The 23,082-nt window shown below is 44.7% G+C and overlaps 1 protein-coding gene across 2 annotated transcripts; it reads left to right on the top strand.

Moving 5' to 3' along the window:
- The first annotated feature begins 236 nt into the window (after positions 1-236).
- Positions 237-22,178, top strand: LOC115479922 (xylan 1,4-beta-xylosidase-like). 2 transcript variants are annotated; one of them, XM_030218254.1, is made up of 15 exons: positions 237-279; positions 6,399-6,586; positions 7,320-7,480; positions 8,324-8,483; positions 8,575-8,745; positions 9,572-9,663; positions 11,186-11,343; positions 11,471-11,574; positions 12,867-13,091; positions 13,265-13,350; positions 14,325-14,461; positions 15,180-15,263; positions 17,550-17,758; positions 18,363-18,569; positions 20,342-22,178. In XM_030218254.1, the coding sequence occupies exons 1-15, from the start codon at positions 237-239 to the stop codon at positions 20,627-20,629; spliced, it is 2,313 nt and encodes a 770-aa protein (XP_030074114.1). In that variant the 3' UTR covers positions 20,630-22,178. The 2 variants fall into 2 exon arrangements, with proteins under 2 accessions (XP_030074114.1, XP_030074113.1); XM_030218253.1 differs by having other exon boundaries at positions 15,174-15,263.
- Positions 22,179-23,082: the final 904 nt, after the last annotated feature.

The following is a 23,082-nucleotide window of genomic DNA, read 5'->3' as shown; positions in this document are numbered from 1 at the left end:
CCTTAATGTTATATGTGCACGAAAAATGTTCTGGCGAGCGCAAGTCCCGACGTTAGTAAAGCCCACATGTTCTCATGACCTAAAAGCCAACAAATGATATATTCTGAAAATAAAATGAAATAAAGAAAATCAGTGAAAAAGAAACAAAAAAGGAAATCAACATGTTCCAACAATCTTAACATCTAAAAACAAAGAAAAACTACAGCTCCCAGCATCCCTGTCAGTGTTGTCTAAAAATGGAAACTGTGCAGGAAGAGAGGAAACGTCCGGGATCACAAGGTATTAGGAACTGCTTCCCCAGAATCTTCTCTAGAGGTGCAGGATCCCTTTTAAATGGGTTAGAAATGAGGGTGCAGCCTTTTCTCTACACCCTGGTAGATGTTAAGGGCTTTTTATTGGGGTGAATTTCCTGGTATTGTACATACTGCTTAGACAAAATCCTGCCCAGTATCCTGGTCAGTTCTGTGGTGAGAGACCTCTGTGGCCAGGTCAGCAAGAGTAAGTCATTTGGTGTTTCAGGGAAGATCAGAAGGCAGGGCAGGGGAGAAGCAGGCAGGAAGGCAGAAATCTGTGGGATTTGTTTCTGTAACTTATTCAGGAAGAAAAACAAAGTGCTGTGCCCGGAATCAGAGGGTCTGGCGCCTGTGTGTGAAATCTGCATGGTGCACTGCACTCTGAAAACTTGGACAAGCACCCCTGATAAGAGCATTGATTAGCTTGGCATGATTTTCTCTCTCCTGATGCATGTTTGTACCTCATCAGTATCTTCTGTAAATGTGCTCTATAAGGTTCCTGTCCTGGATCGAAATTGCCCCACAATACCAGCAGGTGGCACCAGCTCCCTAACGAATAAGAAAACCAGGGTCCCTGGCAATCTTATCTATACAATGAGGGGGAGAGAGAGGGAAAGAGGGGTGGGGTTCCACTGAATTGCATTTCATCATTTAATAATGCTTAAAAATAAACCCACATTTCTGGGAACCACCTTAGCCTCAGCCCTGGCAACTGATCATCCTGGTGCCAAGGTGCGATTATAGAATTCTAGCGCAAGCAGGGCATTTCTGCATCTGCAGTTAGGCTCTAGTAATTACACTAACCTCCAAATTCTATTTATCGCGCTTTAAGTTCTGTGCGCTAATTTGGCCGCATGGTCAAATTGTGCACGCAACTTAATTTATTAACAAGCCAATCAGTGCTGATAATTGGTACTTAGCGGCAGTGGCGTAGGAAGGGGGGGGCGGTGGGGCGGTCCGCCCCGGGTGCAAGCGCTGGGGGGGGGGGGGGGGGGGGGGGTCAGCTCACTGGTTCCCTGCTCTTTCTGCCCCGGAACAGGTTACTTCCTGTTCCGGGGCAGAGAAAGCAGGGAAGCAGCAGAGCCGATGCAGCTCCCAGTGACGTGCACTGGGGGCGGATCGGCCCTCCCGCCTGCCCCCCGCTGAAAGGTAGGGTGCGTTTCGGGGGGGGGTGCACTCTGGAGGGGGGGCGCCGTGCCCTGCACCCGGGGGGGGTGCGTAGCGGCGACCCGCCCCGGGTGTCAGGCACCCTCGCTACGGCACTGCTTAGCAGCACTAATTGGCTTTAATTAGAATTAATACGCTTAACTTTCTAGATGTATTCTATAACACGGTGGGCAGACAGGAAAAGGAAGTGGGAAATAGACCAGACTGTCCAGGAACAGATGGTAAAACGTTTATTTGGAAGGGCAGGTAGGGTGCAACGAAGGTTTTTTGAGGAGTGGGTGCAACTACAGCATGTCTGACGGCATCAGGAACCGTTGCAGTGGAAAGGGAAAGATTGAGGATGACAGTAGGGGGAGATAGTGCTGAGCAGATGGGTGGGAATAGGATCAGAGGAACAGGTAGTCAGTTTGGAGGAGGAAAGAAAACTTAAGTAAATAACTTCTCACTGCCGCTACAAAACTAGCATTCTGTGCAAAAGCACAGTTCATTTGCCTGTCAACATTATTTGATCGAAACTTTCAACAAACTGCCTCGTGAAATAAGTGGGTTTTCAATTGTTTCATGAAGAAGGAGAGATTATTGTCGTAATCCTAGAAGACCTACTATAAAAAAAAGCATCCATGAGCAATCTTTCTCTAGTCGAACTTGATGGAATGAGGGAACATCTAATAAGCAACTTTCCTTGTGACCTTAGATTTCTAGCAGGATGATAAACTTTTAAGCCCTTTGAAATAACTAACGGGGCATCATTTGACTTTAAATAGCAATAGAAGCATTTTAAACTTAATTTGCCAGGCACTAGGACAGTGATGGGCAACCTTTTGAGCTTGGTGTGTCAAAATTCGCTAAAAAACCGAGCATAACTCGGGTGGTGTGTCACTTCGAGAAAAAAAAAACATAATTTCGCGATATTTATAGTTTAAATAACAAAAACGTATAATTGTAATATATAACTGTATTTAATAAACCAAAAACTAATTATTTAACTTACCTGCCGCTATTTCTAATGGCGGGAAACGGCACCCATGATTTATTCTCCCTTTTTGTTTTCCCTCTCTCATAACAAATTGCTACAAACAAGTAGTGAAAGGAGCATTATAAAAGCAATGAAAAGTGATTTCTTAGCTGGACCGGTATTTTTAGGAACTTCCCAAACAAGTGTGGAGCAGGAGCAGGAGCAGCAGTCAGTGTCCAAGCACAGCTGAGCTAAGGCTGCAACAGGATCACAGAGAGGAAGAAAGCAGCCGCTGACCCGACTTTATTTGTCTGAAGAGAGCAGCAGCTGCCTGGGTTACTCGCACTCAGCACTCAGGTTCGACATTTAATCACAATTGCCTCGAGCCTCAGGCAGTTTTTTCACCTGGCTGAGCTACAACTGCAGTGAGCTGTGATTGGTTGTAGGGAGCCTGTCTGGTGCCTAAAAGGGCACTCCTAATTGGATGATTCTGACGAAGAGGACTGCTGGTTACCAAGGCTGCGAGGTGGGGTGGAGCAGGGGGGTTCCGACTCGGAGGGGGGTTCTGGAGCTGCGATAAGACCACCAACGCCCCTGTCGCCCCTGCCTAAGACCGGCCCTGGCAGTAAGAGCAGGTAGGCTGGGTTCTGTTTGCTGCCAGCTTTCAACCCGCGTGTCATCCAAAATGGCTACGCATGTCAGTGCTGACACGCGTGTCATAGGTTCGCCATCATGGCACTAGGAAGTCAATGAAGTTTGCTAAGCTGGGGAGTAATATGATCCAGCTTACTCATTCCTGCAATTACAAGAGCAGCAGAATTTTGGATTACCTGCAAAGCCCTCAAATATGGCTGGGGAAGACCACAAGAAAAGGGCATTGCGGTAGCACGAAAGTCCCAATTAGTGACGTCAATCACACGTCAGCACTCTGATTCCATAACTTCATGTGCACAGTTGACACATAGGGCCTGGATTCAGTAAATGGCGCTCAAAATTTGGCACTGAAAAAAAAATGAACGCTAAGCGTGATTATATTAAGGGCGTGTTCCCTTTATAGAATTGCGCTTGGCGCCATTTTGTACCTAACTTTAGGCACCAGACTTCTGCCTGCTGAAACCGGGTGTAAGTGCTGGCGGCCAAGTTAGGCGCGTGGAGGCCAAATTCTATAATTCTGCCCATAGCCACACCCCCTTTTGAGTTACGCGCTAGTCGGGTTAGGCATCAAGCTCTAAAGAATGCCTGCGCACATATTAATGAATGCCAATTAACCTCAATAAATGGTTGTTAGCATCCAGTTATCGATGTTAATTGGCTCATTAATCATTTTTTCCTGCGCAATATGGGCACCATATTATTTTTTGTTACATTTGTACCCCGCGCTTTTCCCACTCATGGCAGGCTCAATGCGGCTTACATGGGGCAATGGAGGGTTAAGTGACTTGCCCAGAGTCACAAGGAGCTGCCTGTGCCTGAGTGGGAATTGAACTCAGTTCCCCAGGACCAAAGTCCACCACCCTAACCACTAGGCCACTCCTCCACTGTTGCTACTATTTGAGATTCTACATGGAATGTTGCTATTCCACTAGCAACATTCCATGTAGAATCTCCAAGAGTAGCAACATTCCATGTAGAATCTCCAATAGTATCTATTTTATTTTTGTTACATTTGTACCTCGCGCTTTCCCACTCATGGCAGGCTCAATGCGGCTTACATGGGGCAATGGAGGGTTAAGTGACTTGCCCAGAGTCACAAGGAGCTGCCTGTGCCTGAAGTGGGAATCGAACTCAGTTCCCCAGGACCAAAGTCCACCACCCTAACCACTAGGCCACTCCTCCACAATGTAGAATTTGGGGGATATTGTTCTCTTTTGCCTGTTTTATAGATTCCCTTAAAGCGTCTAGTGTTCTAGAAGTTACTTGTGTATCTCTAGCGTTTAACTTTGCACACTTTACGCCACCTCCACCTGTTACGCTGGTTTTCTCTACGGGAAAGTGGGTGCCTGTGTTATTTTAAAGAACAGCTCTTAGGTGACCTCTAAGCATCTCTTTACAAGTGCACAGTCATAAGATTACCTCCTAAATTAACAAGTTATAGATTTAAAATTAGGCCTGTGAAATAGCAGGTCCAACTTTAAATGGACAGCGCCACTGACTTTATAAATACATTGAGATGCTGATGCCATCGCTTAGGTTTAAGGAAACAACAGGGCAGACGACCTGCAAAATCAGGACTATTTTCTTCAAATCCTTATTCTCTGTGAAGTCTAAAATAAAACAAGTCTGACACTGGCTGTGTTTCGCCCACGCAAGGGCTGAGTCGGGGCTAAATGATGCCAAGTGGTGCTTAAAAGTCACCTCACCAACAAGGCCAGAGCAGCTCTCTCCAAATGATGGCAGACTTCACACAGCAATTAACCTATCTGCGTTTAAAAAAGGTTTGCTCAAGTTCTTGGAGGAAAATTCCATATTCTGTTATTGAGATGGACATGGGGGAAGCCACTACTTGCTCCGAGATTGGTAGCATGGAATATTGCTATTATTTGGGTTTCTGCCAGGTACTTGTGACATAGATTGGCCACTGTTGGAAGCAGGATACTGGGCTAGATGGGCCAGTGGTCTGACCCAATACGGCTATTCTTTTGTTCTTATGTTCATACAAGCAGTAATAATTCCGACAGCACTGCTTGTTTTATTTTAGACTTCACAGAAAATAAAGATTTGAAGAAAATACTCCAGATTTGAATCTGCTTCTTTTTACCATCACTTATGAAAGGGAAAGGGGATGGGACTTGATATAGTGCCTTTCTGTGGTTACGATCAAAGAGGTTTACGTATTATGTGCAGGTACGTATTTTGTACCTGGGGCAATTGAGGGTTAAGTGACTTGTCCAGAGTCACAAGGAGCTACAGTGGGAACTGAACCCAGTTCCCCAGGATCAAAGTCTGCTGCACTAACCACTAGGCTGGGATTATGGAATCTTGCTATTCTTTGGGGTTCTACATGGAATGTTGCTACTCTTTGAGATTGTGCCTGGAGTCTTGTTAATGGGACTTGATACACTGCCTTTCTGTGGTTTTTGCAACTACATTCAAAGCGGTTTACATAGTACATACAGGTACTTATTTGTACCTGGGGCAGTGAAGGGTTAAGTGACTTGCCCAGAGCCACAAGGAGCTGCAGTGGGAATTGAACTCAGTTCTCCAGGATCAAAGTCCATTGCACTAACCACTAGGCTGAGATTATGGAATCTTGCTATTCTTTGGGGTTCTACATAGAATGTTGCTACTCTTTGAGATTGTGCCTGGAATCTTGTTAATGGGACTTGATACACTGCCTTTCTGTGGTTTTTGCAACTACATTGAAAGTGGTTTACATAGTATATACAGGTCCTTATTTGTACCTAGGGAAATGGAGGGTTAAGTGATTTGCCCAGAGTGACAAGGAGCTGCAGTGGGAATCAAGCCTAGTTCACCAGGATCAAAGTCCACTGCACTAACCACTAGGCTACTCCTCCACTAGCAACATTCCATGTAGAATCTCAAATAATAGCAACATTCCAGAATCTCAAATAGTGGCAACATTCCATGTAGCATCTTAAATAGTAGCAACATTCCATGTTACACTGCACTAACCACTAGACTACTCCTCTACTAGCAACATTCCATGTAGAATCTCAAATAATAGCAACATTCCAGAATCTCAAATAGTGGCAACATTCCATGTAGAATCTTAAATAGTAGCAACATTCCATGTTCCACTGCACTAACCACTAGGCTACTCCTCCACTAGCAACGTTCCATGTAGAATCTCAAATAGTGGCAACATTCCATGTAGAATCTCAAATAGTAGCAACATTCCATGTTCCACTACACTAGGCTACTCCTCCACTTCACTTAGGGTTTCACACTGACCATCAGGTGTTGGTGGCTTTCCTCATCCAGGCACACTGCTTTCCACTTGTTTTTCTTCTGTATCTCTACAGTTTGCAGCGGGTCATTGGAGGTTAAAGGATCCAGGATGCATTACCGAATACTTGCGGTGGTTCTTCTCTTTCTGAATGCCATGGTGTCCTCTGGACAGGAATACCCGTTCATGGACCCCTCACTACCCTGGAATGACAGAGTTAATGATCTGGTTAACAGACTGACCCTGGAAGAAATGGTTCTTCAGGTAAGCAGGTGCCTCCCTACCCCCTGCCAGCTTAAATGGGTGTTGCATCGGTAACTGTATTTATTCCACAGCAGAAACAACAAGAAATCACAGCATTTCTAAGAAATAATACAAAAGAGTACAGGAAAATTGGACCTCCCGGTGGACTATTATCCAGGATAGAACACAGGTGGTTGCATTTCCACTGTAGGGTTTTAGATTTTATATACCCCCGATAGAGACTTACACACATACAACCCCCACCCCCCAACCTCTTCTCATCACTTCTTGTTCTGGTGGTGAATCTCCTCACCAGCCACATACTGGAGATCACTGTCCCTTCCTCTTTAAGTTGAATGTACTAGATTATTAATTTCCTCTTCTTTTTCTTTTCCCTTTCATTGTTGATTTTAAAGATTGTACATTTTGAAACTTTATAATTTTGCAAAGTTGGAGAAAAGTCAAACTACATATCATAGAAAGCAAGGAAGCAGCTCTGAAAAATCACACGTATCAGAACTACCGTAATTCTGCTATGTGTACATTCAAAGCATTTTCAAAAGGGCTTGGAATCATTGGATTGAAAATGCACGGTACCTCTTGTACAAGTGTCAGGAACAAATAATATTAATGATCAATAACCTAGCTCTGATGTATCACAAAAAGCGCTATGTAGTCACAATACAAGCCACTGCTCTGTCCTCCAAGCCCCAGAAGAAAGAACTGTTAATAAATAAAGTTCTTAAATTCACAGATGGCCAGAGGAGGTGCAAAAAAGAATGGTCCTGCCCCTCCCATTCAGCGGCTAGGTATAAAACCCTATTCCTGGAACACGGAGTGTCTGAGGGGAGACGTAGGTGCCCCAGGATGGGCAACATCATTCCCACAAGCTCTAGGGCTAGCAGCTTCCTTCAGGTACTGTATCTTCTGTGTTCTTGTCTTTGTGGGAGCATCGCGTTGACCTGTTCAAGGCCAGCCCTTACCAATGAGTGACTGTGTTTTTCGCACATGGCCCTCTTTTTGGCCCTACTTTTTAGTCCCTACTGATTTATGCAAATGAGGCCCTGAGGTGAGTCTCTGCACATGGATCCGTAAGCTGACACTGGGCCTACTACAATGACCTGTAGGCTACAACAGTTTTCTGCCTCATGGTTGAATCTCATCCAGCAATGGCAATCATAAATATTCCAATGATCTAGGTAATAAATAGAAATAAAACAAAACATTGAAAAGAAAATAAGATGATACCTTTTTTATTAGACTAATTTAATACATTTTTGATTAGCTTTTGAAGGTAACCCTTCTTCTTCAGATCAGAACCCAATGATCTAGAAATGCAAGGTTGGCAGGAGCCAACCTCTGTAGGCCTTTGTTATCATTTGGGAGTTGTGCCAATGGAAATGGGCATGAGGGGCATTTTGTCTGCTCATGGCATTGGTTCACCATTTGATCAGAGCTCTGCAGAGGGCTTCTGATGTTCTAAATATATATTTTTAAAAACCTCAGCATCATTGATGTATTCATACAGATTTCTCCTGACCTTTTCTCTTCAGTCAATAACCGAGTTTAATTACAGTATGTAAACTGCCTTAGAAAGAGATGAATTGTGTATTACGTGCATGCTGAAATTTCAATCCTCAGTACCATGTAGCTACGTGTCCTTGGATACAGACTCCACGGCTAAAGCAGCATTTCTGTCTCTCCTCCCTTGTTATATTTGACCTGTCCCAGTTTTCACTCTCTTTCTCTTTCTTCCAGCACTGACCTGATCTACCGTGTTGCCAATGCCACAGCAACAGAGGTCCGAGCAAAACACAACTACTTCATATCCATTGGTAACTATGATGACCACACTGGCCTGAGCTGCTTCAGCCCTGTCATAAACATCATGAGACATCCACTCTGGGGGAGGAACCAGGTAGTGCTTATAGATAAGTATCTGGAGGTATCAGTTCTGTGGCATTTGGTTATCCAAATTCCTCAAGAACTTCTGTCTGCTTTCTTCTAAGGAGACCTTTGGTGAGGACCCTTTCTTGAGTGGAGCTCTTTCAACAGCCTTTGTAAAGGGACTTCAGGGAGATCACCCTCGATACATCAAAGCAAATGCTGGTTGCAAACATTTCGATGTCCATGGTGGGCCTGAGAATATACCTGTATCCAGATTCAGCTTTGATGCCAAGGTAAGAGCTTCAGCAACCATAGGGGACATCTAAAGAGTTAATGGAGAAAAAGAGAGAGCGAGACAGAGAGACAAAACCATAAGTCCTCAATCTTAGAATAGCTTAGCTCAAAATAATCCCTCCTCTCAGTACCCTTCTCCACCACTGCAAACTCCAGACTCCGCCCATTCTGCCTCACCTCACCCTATGCTTGGAATAAACTTCCTGAGCCCCTACGCCAAGCCTCCTCCCTACCCATCTTCAAATCCTTGCTCAAAGCCCACCTCTTCAATGTTGCTTTCGGCACCTAACCTTTATACCTTTCAGGAAATCTAGACTGCCCCAATTTGACTGCCCCTACTTGACTGACTGTACATTTGTCCATTAGATTATAAGCTCTTTGAGCAGGGACTGCCCTTCTATGTTAAATTGTACAGCGCTGCGTAACCCTAGTAGCGCTTTAGAAATGTTAAATAGTAGTAGTAGTAGTAAGTCCTCAATCTTAGGATAGCTTAGCTCAAAATAAAGCTTTTCTCAAGCTCCGATGGATCCCTCAACTCTCATAAATAGCAATAATAAAGTATTATCCCTGGTTTTTTGCTTTGCAATTAGGGATCTTTCATGTAAGTGATTTTTCAACACAAGTTCAATCTGTATGGTATCTTGTTTCATTTGAAGACTTTGAGTAAATGATTGCTTATTTTTATGTTTATTGCCAAACTTTCTATTCTGCCCAGTCTTGCTGACTGTGTGAGTGTTTGATGTGTATGTGTTGACCGTGTGCACTGAACGTATGAGTGCTTGGTACATGGTACAGAGTGAAGATCTGCCGTTCCTGTGCCTGCAGGTTGAGGAGAGGGATTGGAGAATGACCTTCCTCCCACAGTTCCAGGCCTGTGTCCGAGCTGGGACCTACAGTATAATGTGCAGCTACAACAGGTAGGGAGGATCCTTGGCTGAGGACAGCACACCTCAGGCAATTATGCCCCATGTTCTGCTGTATTCCGAAGACAAGATTACAGATTTCTCGTAAGAACAAAAGCCAAAACCTAGCTGCAGGCAGTCCAGGTCTTGATAGCAGTGCTAGATGGGAGAAGCACTGTGGAACAGGAGTGGCAGTGCTGGCTTCTGTGGGCACTACAGCACTTGGGACTTAGATTCAGTGACAACATCATGTCATTGTTTGCTTTCTTAGGCTGCTACTGTGGCCACCTTGGAGAGCTGTGTCTGAGCCATAATTAGAAAGAACATAGCTCATCTGTTCTTGGCTTTTGTTGATTTTGGCCCCTTATGACCAAAACTGAGCTTCTCATTTCCCCCCCCCAAACCCACCTCCCCGCTCCCCCCGTTTTCTATTTCTGTTAATGGCTCTCTCATTCTCCGTCTCCTCAGCTCGAAACCTTGGGGTCATCTTTGACTCTTCTCTCTCCTTCTCTGCTCATATCCAGCAGACCGCCAAGACCTGTCGTTTCTTTCTTTACAACATCCGTAAAATCCGCCCCTTTCTTTCCGAGCACTCTACCAAAACCCTCATCCACACCCTTGTCACCTCTCGCTTAGACTACTGCAATCTGCTTCTTGCTGGCCTCCCACTTAGTCACCTCTCCCCTCTCCAATCGGTTCAAAACTCTGCTGCCCGTCTCGTCTTCCGCCAGGGTCGCTTTACTCATACTACCCCTCTCCTCAAGACCCTTCACTGGCTCCCTATCCGTTTTCGCATCCTGTTCAAACTTCTTCTACTAACCTATAAATGTACTCACTCTGCTGCTCCCCAGTATCTCTCCACACTCGTCCATCCCTACACCCCTTCCCGTGCACTCCGCTCCATGGATAAATCCTTCTTATCTGTTCCCTTCTCCACCACTGCCAACTCCAGACTTCGCGCCTTCTGTCTCGCTGCACCCTACGCCTGGAATAAACTTCCTGAGCCCCTACGTCTTGCCCCATCCTTGGCCACCTTTAAATCTAGACTGAAAGCCCACCTCTTTAACATTGCTTTTGACTCGTAACCATTCGCCTCCACCTACCCTCCTCTCCTCCTTCCTGTACACATTAATTGATTTGATTTGCTTACTTTATTTTTTGTCTATTAGATTGTAAGCTCTTTGAGCAGGGACTGTCTTTCTTCTATGTTTGTGCAGCGCTGCGTATGCCTTGTAGCGCTATAGAAATGCTAAATAGTAGTAGTTATGGCTTGGCTAGCAAATGTCTGACAAAGTCACTACTTTGCCAAGGAAAAGGTGGGTATATGTTGGTATTACGTTTAGTTACCTTTCATTGTATCATGTTTTGGAGATCAGTTGTAAAGTTATGTAATCAAATAAATATTATTATTATTAGCTTATATTGTCTTGGGATAGTAAGAAGCTTCTTAGCTGCTTACATTTCATTGGCTAGGGACCTGCCAAGGCTGGGAAGCATGCCATGCTCTGTGGGTGATCTAATTTTTTTCCTGTATTAGGGTGAATGGTATTCCAGCCTGTATGAACAAGAAGCTGCTGACGGACATTCTACGAACAGAGTGGGGTTTCCCAGGCTATGTGGTGAGCGACGAAGGAGCGATAGAATTCATCTTAATGGAGCACAAATACACAAAGAGCTTCCTGGAAACAGCCATTGGTTAGTATGACAGCCAGAAGTACGCAGTAAGGGACAGAAAGTGACTGTGCATGGTCTGCACTGGACTTGTGATGAGTTTTGAAGCAGAGGCTCTTAAGCTGCAGTGACCCTGTTTTCTTCTCACCAGCTTCAGTATCTGCAGGATGCAACCTTGAACTGTCCTTCAGTCTGGCAGATAATGTCTTCATGAAAATCCAGGAAGCTGTAGCAGAGGGGAACATCAGTGTGCAGGTAACCACTGTCATTAGGACTGATTGGTAGCACCAGCCACCTTATGTAGACTCATAGACAACCCTCATTTCATGATGTTCATACAGAAACTCTTAGGGGTCCTTTTACAAAGGCGCACTGAAAAATGACTTGTGGTAGTGTAGGCGCGGGTTTTGGGAGCGCACCGATCCATTTTTTAGCACACCTGTAAAAAAGGCCTCTTTTTTTTTTTTTGCTGAAAATGGACGTGCGGCAAAATCAAAATTGCCACACATCCATTTTCGGTCTCAGACCTTACTGTCAGCCATTGACCTAGTGGTTAAGAATCTGGGCGGTAATGACCTTTGCACGTCAAATGCCACTTGGCACGCGTCTGTTACGTGCGCAAGAAAATAAAAAATATTTTTCAGACGCATGTAGTGCGGACGCGCGCCAAAATTGAAATTACCGCAAGGGCCATGTGGTAACTAGGTGGTAACTCCAATTTGGTGTGCGTGCTCTCAGCATTTTTTTATGGGACACTATTGGTTTTCAATTTCAATATGCCAGATCTATTTTTAGGGAAAGGAAAACAATGTTTGCACTTTTATATGACCTCCTGGTGACGTTCCAGTGGTGTCCTGGCTTTAAACCATTTCTTTGAGCAATCATTTTTATATGATCATAGCTTTACCCTTTCTTCTCACATTGCTTTGATATTGGATGTGAAGTCAGCTCCCCTGACCAATCCTGTAGGTCCCCAGGGTTTCTTTTTCTTGGAAATTGCTCAGTTTTCTTCAGTAAATCCAAGTGCCAGATGTTGAATACATTGTTCCAACAGCATGAATAGAGAAAGAAGGATCTGCTGAGCTAAGGGTTCAAGAGGAAATGGCTTGACACCAGGATACCCAAGGGAGGAAAATATAGCAGAACGTTTATTTAGTTAAATAATTTCAATCTCTCTCAACATCTAAAAATCATGGTGGGTAGCTTACAGTATACACATAGTGATATGAAAAATGTATCACAGACAAAAATCATAAAACAATAAACTCAGTCTTGTAATTTAAAATAACAACTATCAAGATAACACAATCAAAACAATAAAACAAATAGCATTCCCATTGAAAAGTGGGAAAATCTGATTTCATTTGTTTTAATCTAAAGTCTCTTCGGAAAGCTAATTTTTAAGTATCTTACACTAGACGATTTAACATGTTTGTCTTTAGTGGAAAATTATCTTCCAACACTGAGGCCAGCTAGACCTGGAAGCCACAAACACTGTTCAGTGCTGGTCAGTTTGCTTTGGGTGTTGATTCTATCTGTGATTGCAGCTGGTGAAGGAGCGAGTGAAGCCACTGTTCTACACACGAATGCGCCTGGGGGAGTTTGACCCACCCGACATGAACCCTTACAGCACCTATGACCAAAGCTTGGTACAGAGTGAGGAACACAGGACGTTGTCCTTGGAGGCTGCCATTCAGAGCTTTGTCCTACTGAAGAACCTCAAGGGCACTCTGCCCTTCAGCCTTGGAGACGTCACTGGCAGAAGAATTGCAGTAAGGCTTCCAGTTCTCCTAGTCATGTTGCCAACGTGTGTGGGCTCTAATTGCATAGCAGAGGACTGGCTGTGGGACTGCCATGGCTGGATAGGAACTAGGATTCGTCAATAAGTATGCTGACTCATTCAGGGATCGAATAATCACATACACCTCTCTTCCGCTTTCTGCAGGTTGTTGGCCCATTTGCTGATAATGCACACGTGCTCTTTGGGGACTATTCGCCTGTCCCTGATCCTCAATATGTTTCCACACCCAGGTATAGTATGAAGAAACAATGCACAAGATTTTCTCTTCTGCTTTGTCAATAGCGAAACTCTTTAGAACAGAGAACACTCCCCCCTCCCCCAGACCTTTGGCATTCATTGACTGTACTAGGTAAGGTTTTCAGGATGTCCCTACTTTATTATAACATTTATATCCCACAATATCCCAAACAGAGGTCAGGTTCAATGTGGCTTACAATCCCATTATAAGCAGCTACTATCTCTGTCCCTAGGGGACTCACAATTTTGTTTTTTGTACCTTTAGGCAATGGAGGGTTAAGTGACTTGCCTAGGGTCACAAGGAGCTGCAGTGGGAATTGAACCCAGTATGCTGGGATCAAAGCCTGCTACACTTAACAATTAGGCCACTCCTCCACTCCCATATATAAACTTTATCAAAAATAACTATGACAATTTATAAACCAATTAACATTCAAAACTTTAATTACAAAAATCATGATTCAAAACCTTCATTACACATTGAAGATACCCTGTTTTTATTGACGTGAATGAACCACCAAATACGTAACCGTCTCAGCATTGTGTCTTGTCCTTCTATGGATTGATTTAGCGCATCGGCGCCTTACTGCATACAAGATTTTCTTTTGTTACTCTTTATATTTTTTGAATGACTGCTCAATTGAAGGTGATATTTGCAGGAGCATGTCTAGCGATGTGTGACTATTTCTGACGTAATTTCAGCGGTTGCTCTGGTATAAGGGATATCTCAGTGCTAAACCCAAGCAATATGAGCAGGAAATTCACAGACCTGATCTACTCCATCATCTCATTCTGACAAAGTGGCTCACCACTTACTAAATTATGATTAGATGAGAGATTATTGGTTCCTTCTCGCAACCATAATCCGCTCTTCTCAGGACAGGTGAAATTTAAGATTAGAACTGGAATTTGTGTTTGGCTTGATCTCGGGTCAGGACTTTTTCATCCATCTCTCTGTTCTGGAAAGGAAGGGCCTGGAAACCCTGCCAGCTGATATCCACTTCGCTGCAGGGTGCAGCAACCCCAAGTGTGACCAGTACTCCCCCACTGAGGTCAAGACAGTGGTACAGTCTGCTGACATCATTGTTGTGTGCCTGGGAACAGGTAATGCAAATCAGCATACCACTCACACCCTATTCTCAGGGACTGTCACTTGCATGTTCGGGTTGACTTCTGGGCTATGGACTGAGAATTAAACCAGGAAGGATGAAATAGCTCGGTAGCCCTTGCCTATGCAGTGTGTCCTTTAATTGTTTCAGGAGGGAAGTGGGGTACATGAGGGGAAGGGTAGCAACTCTATAAGGAATACTTTGACATAATATTTCCTGGTGATAGAAGTATGAAAAATGCAAAGAAACAAATTTCCAAAAGACAGACCTGAAGTACTACTACTACTACTTCACATTTCTAGAGCGCTACTAGGGTTACGCAGCGCTGTACAAATTAACAAGGAAGGAAGGTCCCTGCTCAAAGGAGTTTACAATCTAAAGGACGAAATGTCAAGTTGGGGCAGTCTAGATTTCCTGAGTAGAGGTGTAGTGGTTAGGTGCCGAAGGCGACATTGAAGAGGTGGGCTTTGAGCAATGATTTGAAGATGGGCAGGGAGGGGGGCCTGTTCATATAATGTGAGATATTCAGTGATTTATGGAACTCAGGAATGTTTGCAGAATGTGAAGGGTGATAGTGAGGTGCATCAGATATGTATCTTGCACTCCGAACAGGAGGCAGCACTGTGTCACTGTTACAGAATGTATGACGAGACCTGGACTCTGTTATTCTTCATGCATGGAAAAAGCTAATTGTCACTTCTCTGCAGGAACAGGCTTAGAGGCTGAAGGGAATGATCGCAGGAACCTCTCCCTCCCGGGACATCAGGGGGATCTACTGAAGGATGTGGTCAGTGCAGGTAGGTTCAACCTGAGGCTTGCAGTGTTCATAATCTGAACTCCCAGACCACAAAAATCACACAACTTCAAGGAATAAAGCGGGGTCTTAGGCTACGCCCTTAATTTAATTAAAAAACTTACTTTCATTTTACCTTTTGATGGAATGTACATCACATTTAAGTATACGCAGTTTAATCCTACTTATACAATCATTCATTTTCAAACAAAAAATAAAATCAATAAAACTTGATAACCTCCCCAACTCATCCCATACCTTTACTATCCACCTATTTTAAGCAACATTCCAAGTAACCCTGTCTGTGCTGCCTGCCTACAGTCAGATAAGCTGAAATCATTTCACTGTCAGGGCACTCCAGAAATCAGGAATTATTTATGTATGTATTAATTTATGCATTCTTCTATCCCACTATTATCCAGAAACAAGTTTCAGTTCAAAGTGGCTTATAATTTACATTTTGGTGGAATTACAATAGTGTTGTTCAATGTGGAGAGGGCATCTATAGTTCGTGTGGTTATTCATAAGAGTTTTTTGAAGAGATAGATTTGAAGTGGAAAAGGTAGTGGTAGCTTTTGTGTTCAGTTGTAGAGTTTTGGTGATATTTATTCATATAGTTTTTGAAGAGGTAGATTTGAAAAGCCCAAGTACTCATCTTTACCACCTTTCTATTCTTTATCCCTAATGACTAGAGCTCAGCGGCTGCCGAGGGCAATATCCTTCCAGCTTCTCTTTCAAATAGGGAGTCCCAAATGAGGAGCACTTTTCCAAAACTCACTCCAGCCATTTATTTGTCAGTTTTGAGTGATGCCATTAATTTTGTTCATCAAGGCAAGATTCATTTACTGTAGTTTATTCCTGTGCTGGAACTCACGTAAGTTCATGGTATTTTCATGACTTTCAGGCTTATTTTCGAAAGAGAAGGACGTCCAGCTTTCGACACAAATCGCAAGATGGGCGTCCTTCTCACAGGGTCGCCCAAATCGGCATAATCGAAAACCGATTTTGGGCGTCCTCAACTGCTTTCCGTTGCAGGGACGACCAAAGTTCATGGGGGCTTGTTGGAGGCGTAGCAAAGGCGGGACTGAGGTGTGCCTCACACATGGGCATCCTCGACCCATAATCGAAAAAAGAAGGGCGTCCCTGACGAACACTTAGACAACTTTACCGGGTCCTTTTGTTTTTACAACCAAGCCACGAAAATGTGCCCTAAATGACCAGATAGCCACCAGAGGGAATCGGGGATGACCTCCCCTTACTCCCCCAGTGGTCACTAACCCCCTCCCACCCTCAAAAAAATTAAAAAAAATATTTTTTCCAGCCTCTATGCCAGCCTCAAATATCATACCCAGCTCCATGACAGCAGTATGCAGGTCCCTGGAGCAGTTTTAGTGGGTGCAGTGCACTTCAGGCAGGCAGACCCAGGCCCATCCCCCCTACCTGTTACACTTGTGGTGGTAAATGTGAGCCCTTCAAAACCCACCAGAAACCCACTGTACCCACACTTAGGTGCCCCCACTTCACCCCCTAGGGCTATGGTAGTGGTGTACAGTTGTGGGGAGTGGGTTTGGGGGGGGGGTCAGTTACAAAATTAGCTCTTTAGGGCAGTGGTTCTCAATCTCAACCCAGTCCTCAGGGCACACCCAGTCAGTGGGGGTGTACAGAATATCCACAATGAATACGCATGAGATAGATTTGCATACCAAGATGGTGGTACATGCAAATCTATCTCATGCATATTCATTGTGGATATTCTGAAAGCCTGACTAGCTTGGTGGACCCCTAAGAACTGGGTCAAGAACCACTGCTCAAGGGACTATATAGTGTACCTGAATGTGAGCTACTAGTGAAAATGCGTCAGCTAAAACCAAATTAATAACAATAAGAGAGTCCTTTAATGACATGTCCTTTACTCACAGTACTTGAGGGCCACCAAAGGGTCTGGTTTCAATGATATCCGAAATGCATATGCATGAGAGAGATTTGCTACATGCAACTCTATCTCATGCATATTCGTTGTGGGTATCCTCGAGGACTGGATTTAGAAGCAGTGCTGTAGGTACTCAGATGTACTGATGCTTTTTCAGTATTAGCAGTGCAGTTTGTGCTTCTGTGCCGGATTCAATGCTGGTGTAGTGTGGTATCAGTACCAGAGCTGTTATTGAAGTTTTTTTTCTGTAGGTTAATGAGAAGACAGGAGATAGTGCGCACTGTGTCCTGCTCAGCTGATTCAGCATCACTCTACCTCACTGAGTATGAATCTTACTATACCCTCTGTCCATTCCCTCAGCCGCAGGTCATCCAGTTGTCCTACTTTTGTTCAACGCTGGCCCGCTGGACATCTTGTGGGCCAAGGCCAGCGAGAGTGTGAATGCAATCTTGGAATGCTTCTTCCCAGCACAGGCCACGGGCATGGCTATTGTCAAAACCCTGGTTGATTTGGACAATGTAAACCCAGCCGGCAGGCTTCCTGCTACCTGGCCAGCAGGGATAGAGCAGGTGGGTTACTGTGTGTCTCTGTCTTCTTAAGCCTTGGGTTTCTTAACTCTGTAATATTCTTTCCGTCCCCTCTGCACATAGTTGTACAGCTCACACAGTGGGAATGTGTTGCCTGAGGTGACTAAATGTGCTTCTCATTAATAAGCATATTTGAGTCCACTGTCACGAATGCAAATGAATACCACTGCTTATTAATATTATTATTATTGTTAACCAAGGGGTCCTTTTACAAAGGGACACTGAAAATGGCTTGCGGTAGGGTAGGCGCAGGTTTTGAGCACGCGCTGATCCATTTTTTAGCGAGCCTGTACATTTTTTTTTTTTGCTGAAAATGGACATGCAGCAAAATCAAAATTGCCGCGTGTCCATTTTGGGTCTGAGACATTACAGCCAGCCATTGACCTAGCGGTGAAGAGTCTGGGCAGAAATGACCTACATGTGTCAAATGCCACTTGGCCCGCGTCCGTTACACACTCCAGAAAATAAAAAATATTTTTCAGACGTGCGCCAAAATGTAAATTACCCCAAGGGCCACACGGTTTAGTAAAAGGGCCCCCGAGCAATGTGCCTGGAGACCAACCACTTTTTCTCTGCATTGATGAAGGTACCTGCAATGGAAAATTACACCATGGAAGGTCGGACATATCGTTACTATGGTGACCAAGTCCCTCTCTACCCCTTTGGATACGGGCTCTCCTACACCACCTTCCACTACAGCAACTTAATAATAGTAGAAACCTCTGTGCCCATCTGTGGGAATCTCACCGTGTCTGTGGAAGTGGAGAACACGGGCCAGAGAGATGGAGATGAGGTGAGGAGTAACAAAACTGAGTAGAGAGCTTAAGATGTTTCCTTGTACGAGAAGAGTCTCTTGGGTTAGTACAGAGCACAGGAGAGCTCCCATGTATAGGACAAAGGATTTCTAATCAGTTTTGCTGATGAAATGTTACTCTTTTTGCCTTCCCTCCTGTGATGAAGTTTATTTACTGTTGTTCAGTTGGAGGTAATTGAAGCCGTGTCTTAAAGAAAGAGTTCATCCTTTTCTCGTAAACATCATCAGAACTGTAGCGTAGGTCTGCCTGCTTGTCTCAGCAAAACACCCTACGTCATCCAGCAGCAAAGTAAATCGGAGAAGGGATGAACCACGGGCATCCAACACAAGAGAAAAGAGGTAACAAAAAAGTCCATAATACTTTAATAAATTCCAGGGGTAAGGCAATATCAATCAAAAAACATTAAGTCATAATAGAGCAGAACTGTGGTCTGTCCAGCTGCCATATAGAGTCCACCATCCGACGCATGGACCCGACGTTATGTTTTTTGACTGATGCTGCCATACTTCTTGGATTGTATTAAAGTACTGGTAAAAAAAAACCCGTTTCTTATTGAAATGAAACGGGCGCTGGCAAGGTAATCACCTTCTGTCATTAATGTTTTTAAGGGAAGTTCCAGCATTTCCCCCCCATCCCAATTCCAGGGTCCCCCCCCTCTCTCCCTCCGAGTTCCAGGGTCCCCCCTCCCTTCTTCCCAGTTCCAGGGTTGTCGTCCCTCCCTCCGAGTTCCAGGGTCATTGTCCCTCCCTCCCTCCCTTCCAGTTCCAGGCCCCTTCCCTCTGAATTTTAAAAGTCATCCTGACTTACCTCGTCGGGGTTATGGCGGCCGGCAGCAGCAGTAAAAAGCGTGCAGGCTCGGCACTTACTTCAGTTTTCCCTCCTCTGTCTCTCAGCTCTGGTCCCGCCCTCATTTCCTGTTTCCGCAAGGGCGGGACCAGAGCTGAGAGACAGAGAAGGGAAAACTGAAGTAAGTGCCGAGCGTGCACACTTTTTACCGTGCGAGGTAAGTCAGGATGACTTTTAAAATTGGGAGGGAGGGGGCCTGGAACTGGAAGGGAGAGAGGGAGGGACGACGACCCTGGAACTGGGAGGGAGGGGGGACCCTAGAATTGGGAGGGAGGGAGGGGGGACGCTGGAATTGGGAGGGAGGGGGGGACAGACGACGACCCTGGAACTCGGAGGGAGGGAATGAACTTCTGGTGGGTGAACATTATATGCAGCCTTCCCTTCCCTCCGAGGGCGGGGCACTGAGAGCGAGTGCGAGGCCTGTGGTTGGTCCCTTCTCCTTCTGCCGTCGCGTTTCTTTCCCTGGCAACTATACAGAGTTCCCTCGAGGGCGGGGCGATTACGAACCCTATGAACACTACATGGCTTCACTGCCACGGAGTCAGCTTCAGAACGTTGGAGGTGCGAATTATTAGATTATGGACTTTTTTTGTTACCTCTAGTGCCTGTTTTCTCTCGTGTTGGATACCCGTGGTTTATCCCTACTCCTATTTATTTTGTCTCAGAATTTGCATATTAATGCGTGTGTGTGTGTGTGTGTGTGTGTTAAATATATGTTGGCGTATGTATGTGAGATGGAATAAAACCTCACTTGCCAGCTTTGCGCAGACACACAGTATTTCTGCTCTCTGCCTCAAGAATTTGCCTGTGCTGCCGTGAGCGGTTCAGACCCACTCATGTCGCACTATACCGCGTTTGCCCTGTCTGCCTGCTTACTGTTTCTGATGCAACACTTCTCCTGTAGGTGGTGCAGCTCTACATCCACTGGGCTCAGGCATCAGTGCCAGTCCCTCGCTGGCAGCTGGTCGGCACCCGCCGCATCTCCATCCCTGCTGGCCAATCCGTGAAAGCGCATTTCCAGGTGACAAATGAGCAGCGAGCGGTCTGGGCAGACCAGTGGCTGCTGGAGCCCGGCTCCTTCACACTCTATGTTGGCGGACAACAGCCATTCCAGGAGACAAGGCCAAGCTCTAACGTGCTCCAAGCTGACTTCAGAGTATCAGGAGCAGCCCAACCCCTCAAGCAGTGCTAGCAGTCGAATACAAAATTCCTGCCCCTTGACAGCAAAAGGTACTTTTTTGTAACAATGGACTTTCAATTATACCATCACATCAAACAATGCAATTCTTAGCAAAACAAAAATATACAATCAAGAAATATAAATTTCTTATCAGGCTGCTAAAATAGGTAAAGAGGTTTCTTCCTTGATAGTTCAGGCATCAAGTTTTGCAGATTTTAGACACTTACTTAAGACATATTTGTTTCAGAATAATGGAAGGAAATTAATGTATTAGTTTAATTGATGGTTACGTTTCGCTGTATTTCCTGGTTTGTCCAGACTCTTTGTATGTAACCCGCATAGAACTGTGAGGTTTTGCGGGCAATTGAAATCATGTAAATATAGGGAAAGAAAACAATAAAGCAATCATCACCCACATTGGCAGGTAATGGAACCAAGAAAAAGACAAAATATCTTAAGGAAAAGTCTAATAACAATACAGGGCAAACAGACAAAATAGACATGTCAGCCTGCAGTAAGAGTAACCCAGTTCTAGGGGACTATCATGTTATCACTCTCAACTCTTCCTTTGAAACCACAAAATCTATTAACTGTTTAGATTCACTAAAGACAACACCCCCCCCCCCACCCCAATATTCAGCTGGCTGCAGGCAGCGCAGTTGGCTGCTGCCACTGGCGCTGTATCTGGCAATCGGCATTGAATATCCAGTTTTAGTTTTGGCCGCAGCACGTTAACCGGCTAAGCGAATTTTCAGTGATAGCGGATTAAGTTAATAGTGGTTAAAGATACCCCTGCTATTTAAGCGGCCTACTTTAACCGCTCAACTTAGCCGGTTTAACGCTGAATGGGTCACGCTTAGCTGGCTAAGTTGTGCGACATAGACGGTTAAAGGTTAGCTGGTTAAATAGTACTGAATATGGGGCCCATGAGATTTTACCTTCACAGGTAACACAACATAAACAAGGAAATTGTAACAAATAAAGATAGCCCCAGAGACTGCACCTTAGGCCGCAGTGCCAGGAATTCCTGGCAACGCTTCTAGGTACTCTTCGACATATCAGGAAATATTCTGATCTTGGAACCTAAAAACATCTGGTCTATATGATGGAAAAAACAATTTTAGAGCTACATTCCTGTCTGGTTCCAAGGCAAAAGTCACAAGCAAGGGGATTATCTGGGTCACTACTTCTACTGATGACTCCAAAAATTCAGTCAAATTTAACCCAGATACAGACGTTCCACGTGGGTCATCTCCTTCCTTAGATCTTGGTAAGGACAAGCGCTGAGCTCTCACAGTAGCTGGTGTCATTACAGATGGCATCAACAAAGCTTCCCTCAAATATTTTCTAACCATAATCAACCAGTATTACTAACGGTGATTTGGGGAAGTTTAGAAATCTCAAAGTGTTTTTCCTTGACTGGTTTTCTAAATACTCCATTTTCCTTGCCTAAAGGTCTTAACCAAAGCATTGCAAACCTCTTACAACTCAGAAACCTTAGGGCTCCTTTTACTAAGTGGCAGTAAGCCCAACGGGGGCTTACCGCTCGCTATACAGGAAATACCGCTGGGCTACCGCAGCAGCCTGGTAGTACTTCCCACCCCTAGAGTACCATTATTTCCAGTGCTACAAGAGTTTATTTATTTTTGCAGCGCCAGAGTGTACCCGGCAGTAATCGGGTTAACGCATGAGCCCTTACCGCCACCACAATGGGTGGTGGTAAGGCCTCTCCCCCCCCCCCCCCCCAAATGGCCTCGCAGCAAGTGCTTTACTTGCTGCCAGCCATTTCCTGTAGGAAAGCGAGATTTCCCTTGTACCAGTTGCGGTAGAAGGGGGCCTCGGCGTGCGTATAAAACATTCGCCAATGCCAGCACCAGCCCCCTTTTGCCGCAACTTGGTAAAAGGGTCCCTTACTGTCCAGAGCAGTTACCTGACCTTGCTGATTTGCTACTTCGCGGAAGCTGTGAAGATTATTTAAAGCTCAGTGAGGCAGTATTAAGAAACATTTGGTCTTCCAAAGTGCTGTGATTGTGGAGCTGCCGGGTGGAAGGGTCTGTTAACCAACAGCTGAATAGACTTCTGACTCCTAACCCCCTGTCTCTCTATTGTACAGTGTAACACATTTCTACTGATACTAAGTAGAGGAGTGTGGTAGCCGTGTTAGTCCACTCTTAAGGTTATCAATAGAAATCAAACAAAATAAAACATGGAAAAGAAAATAAGATGATCCCTTTTTTATTGGACATAACTTAATACATTTCTTGATTAGCTTTCGAAGGTTGCCCTTCTTCCTCCGATATGAGGAAGAAGGGCAACCTTCAAAAGCTAATCAAGAAATGTTTGATTTCTATTGATATACTGATACTAACAGTGTCCACCACTGAAGTAAATAGAACTTGTTATAATTACAAGAAAGAGAGGAGACAGGCTCAGAAGGCTTTCAGATTGTATGAGAAGAAGCAAAT

The sequence above is a fragment of the Microcaecilia unicolor genome, chromosome 11 (assembly GCF_901765095.1).
Source record: "Microcaecilia unicolor chromosome 11, aMicUni1.1, whole genome shotgun sequence".
NCBI lineage: Eukaryota > Metazoa > Chordata > Amphibia > Gymnophiona > Siphonopidae > Microcaecilia > Microcaecilia unicolor.
This window is presented reverse-complemented; position numbering and strand designations above follow the sequence as displayed.

Bases quoted from the DNA above. Each gene is read 5' to 3' on its own strand.
- LOC115479922 (XM_030218253.1), top strand. From the start codon at position 237: ATGGAAACTGTGCAGGAAGAGAGGAAACGTCCGGGATCACAAG. The intron at 280-6,398 runs GTATTAGGAACT...GTATCTCTACAG, and splicing joins GAAACGTCCGGGATCACAAG to TTTGCAGCGGGTCATTGGAG. The intron at 11,575-12,866 runs GTAACCACTGTC...CTGTGATTGCAG, and splicing joins AGGGGAACATCAGTGTGCAG to CTGGTGAAGGAGCGAGTGAA.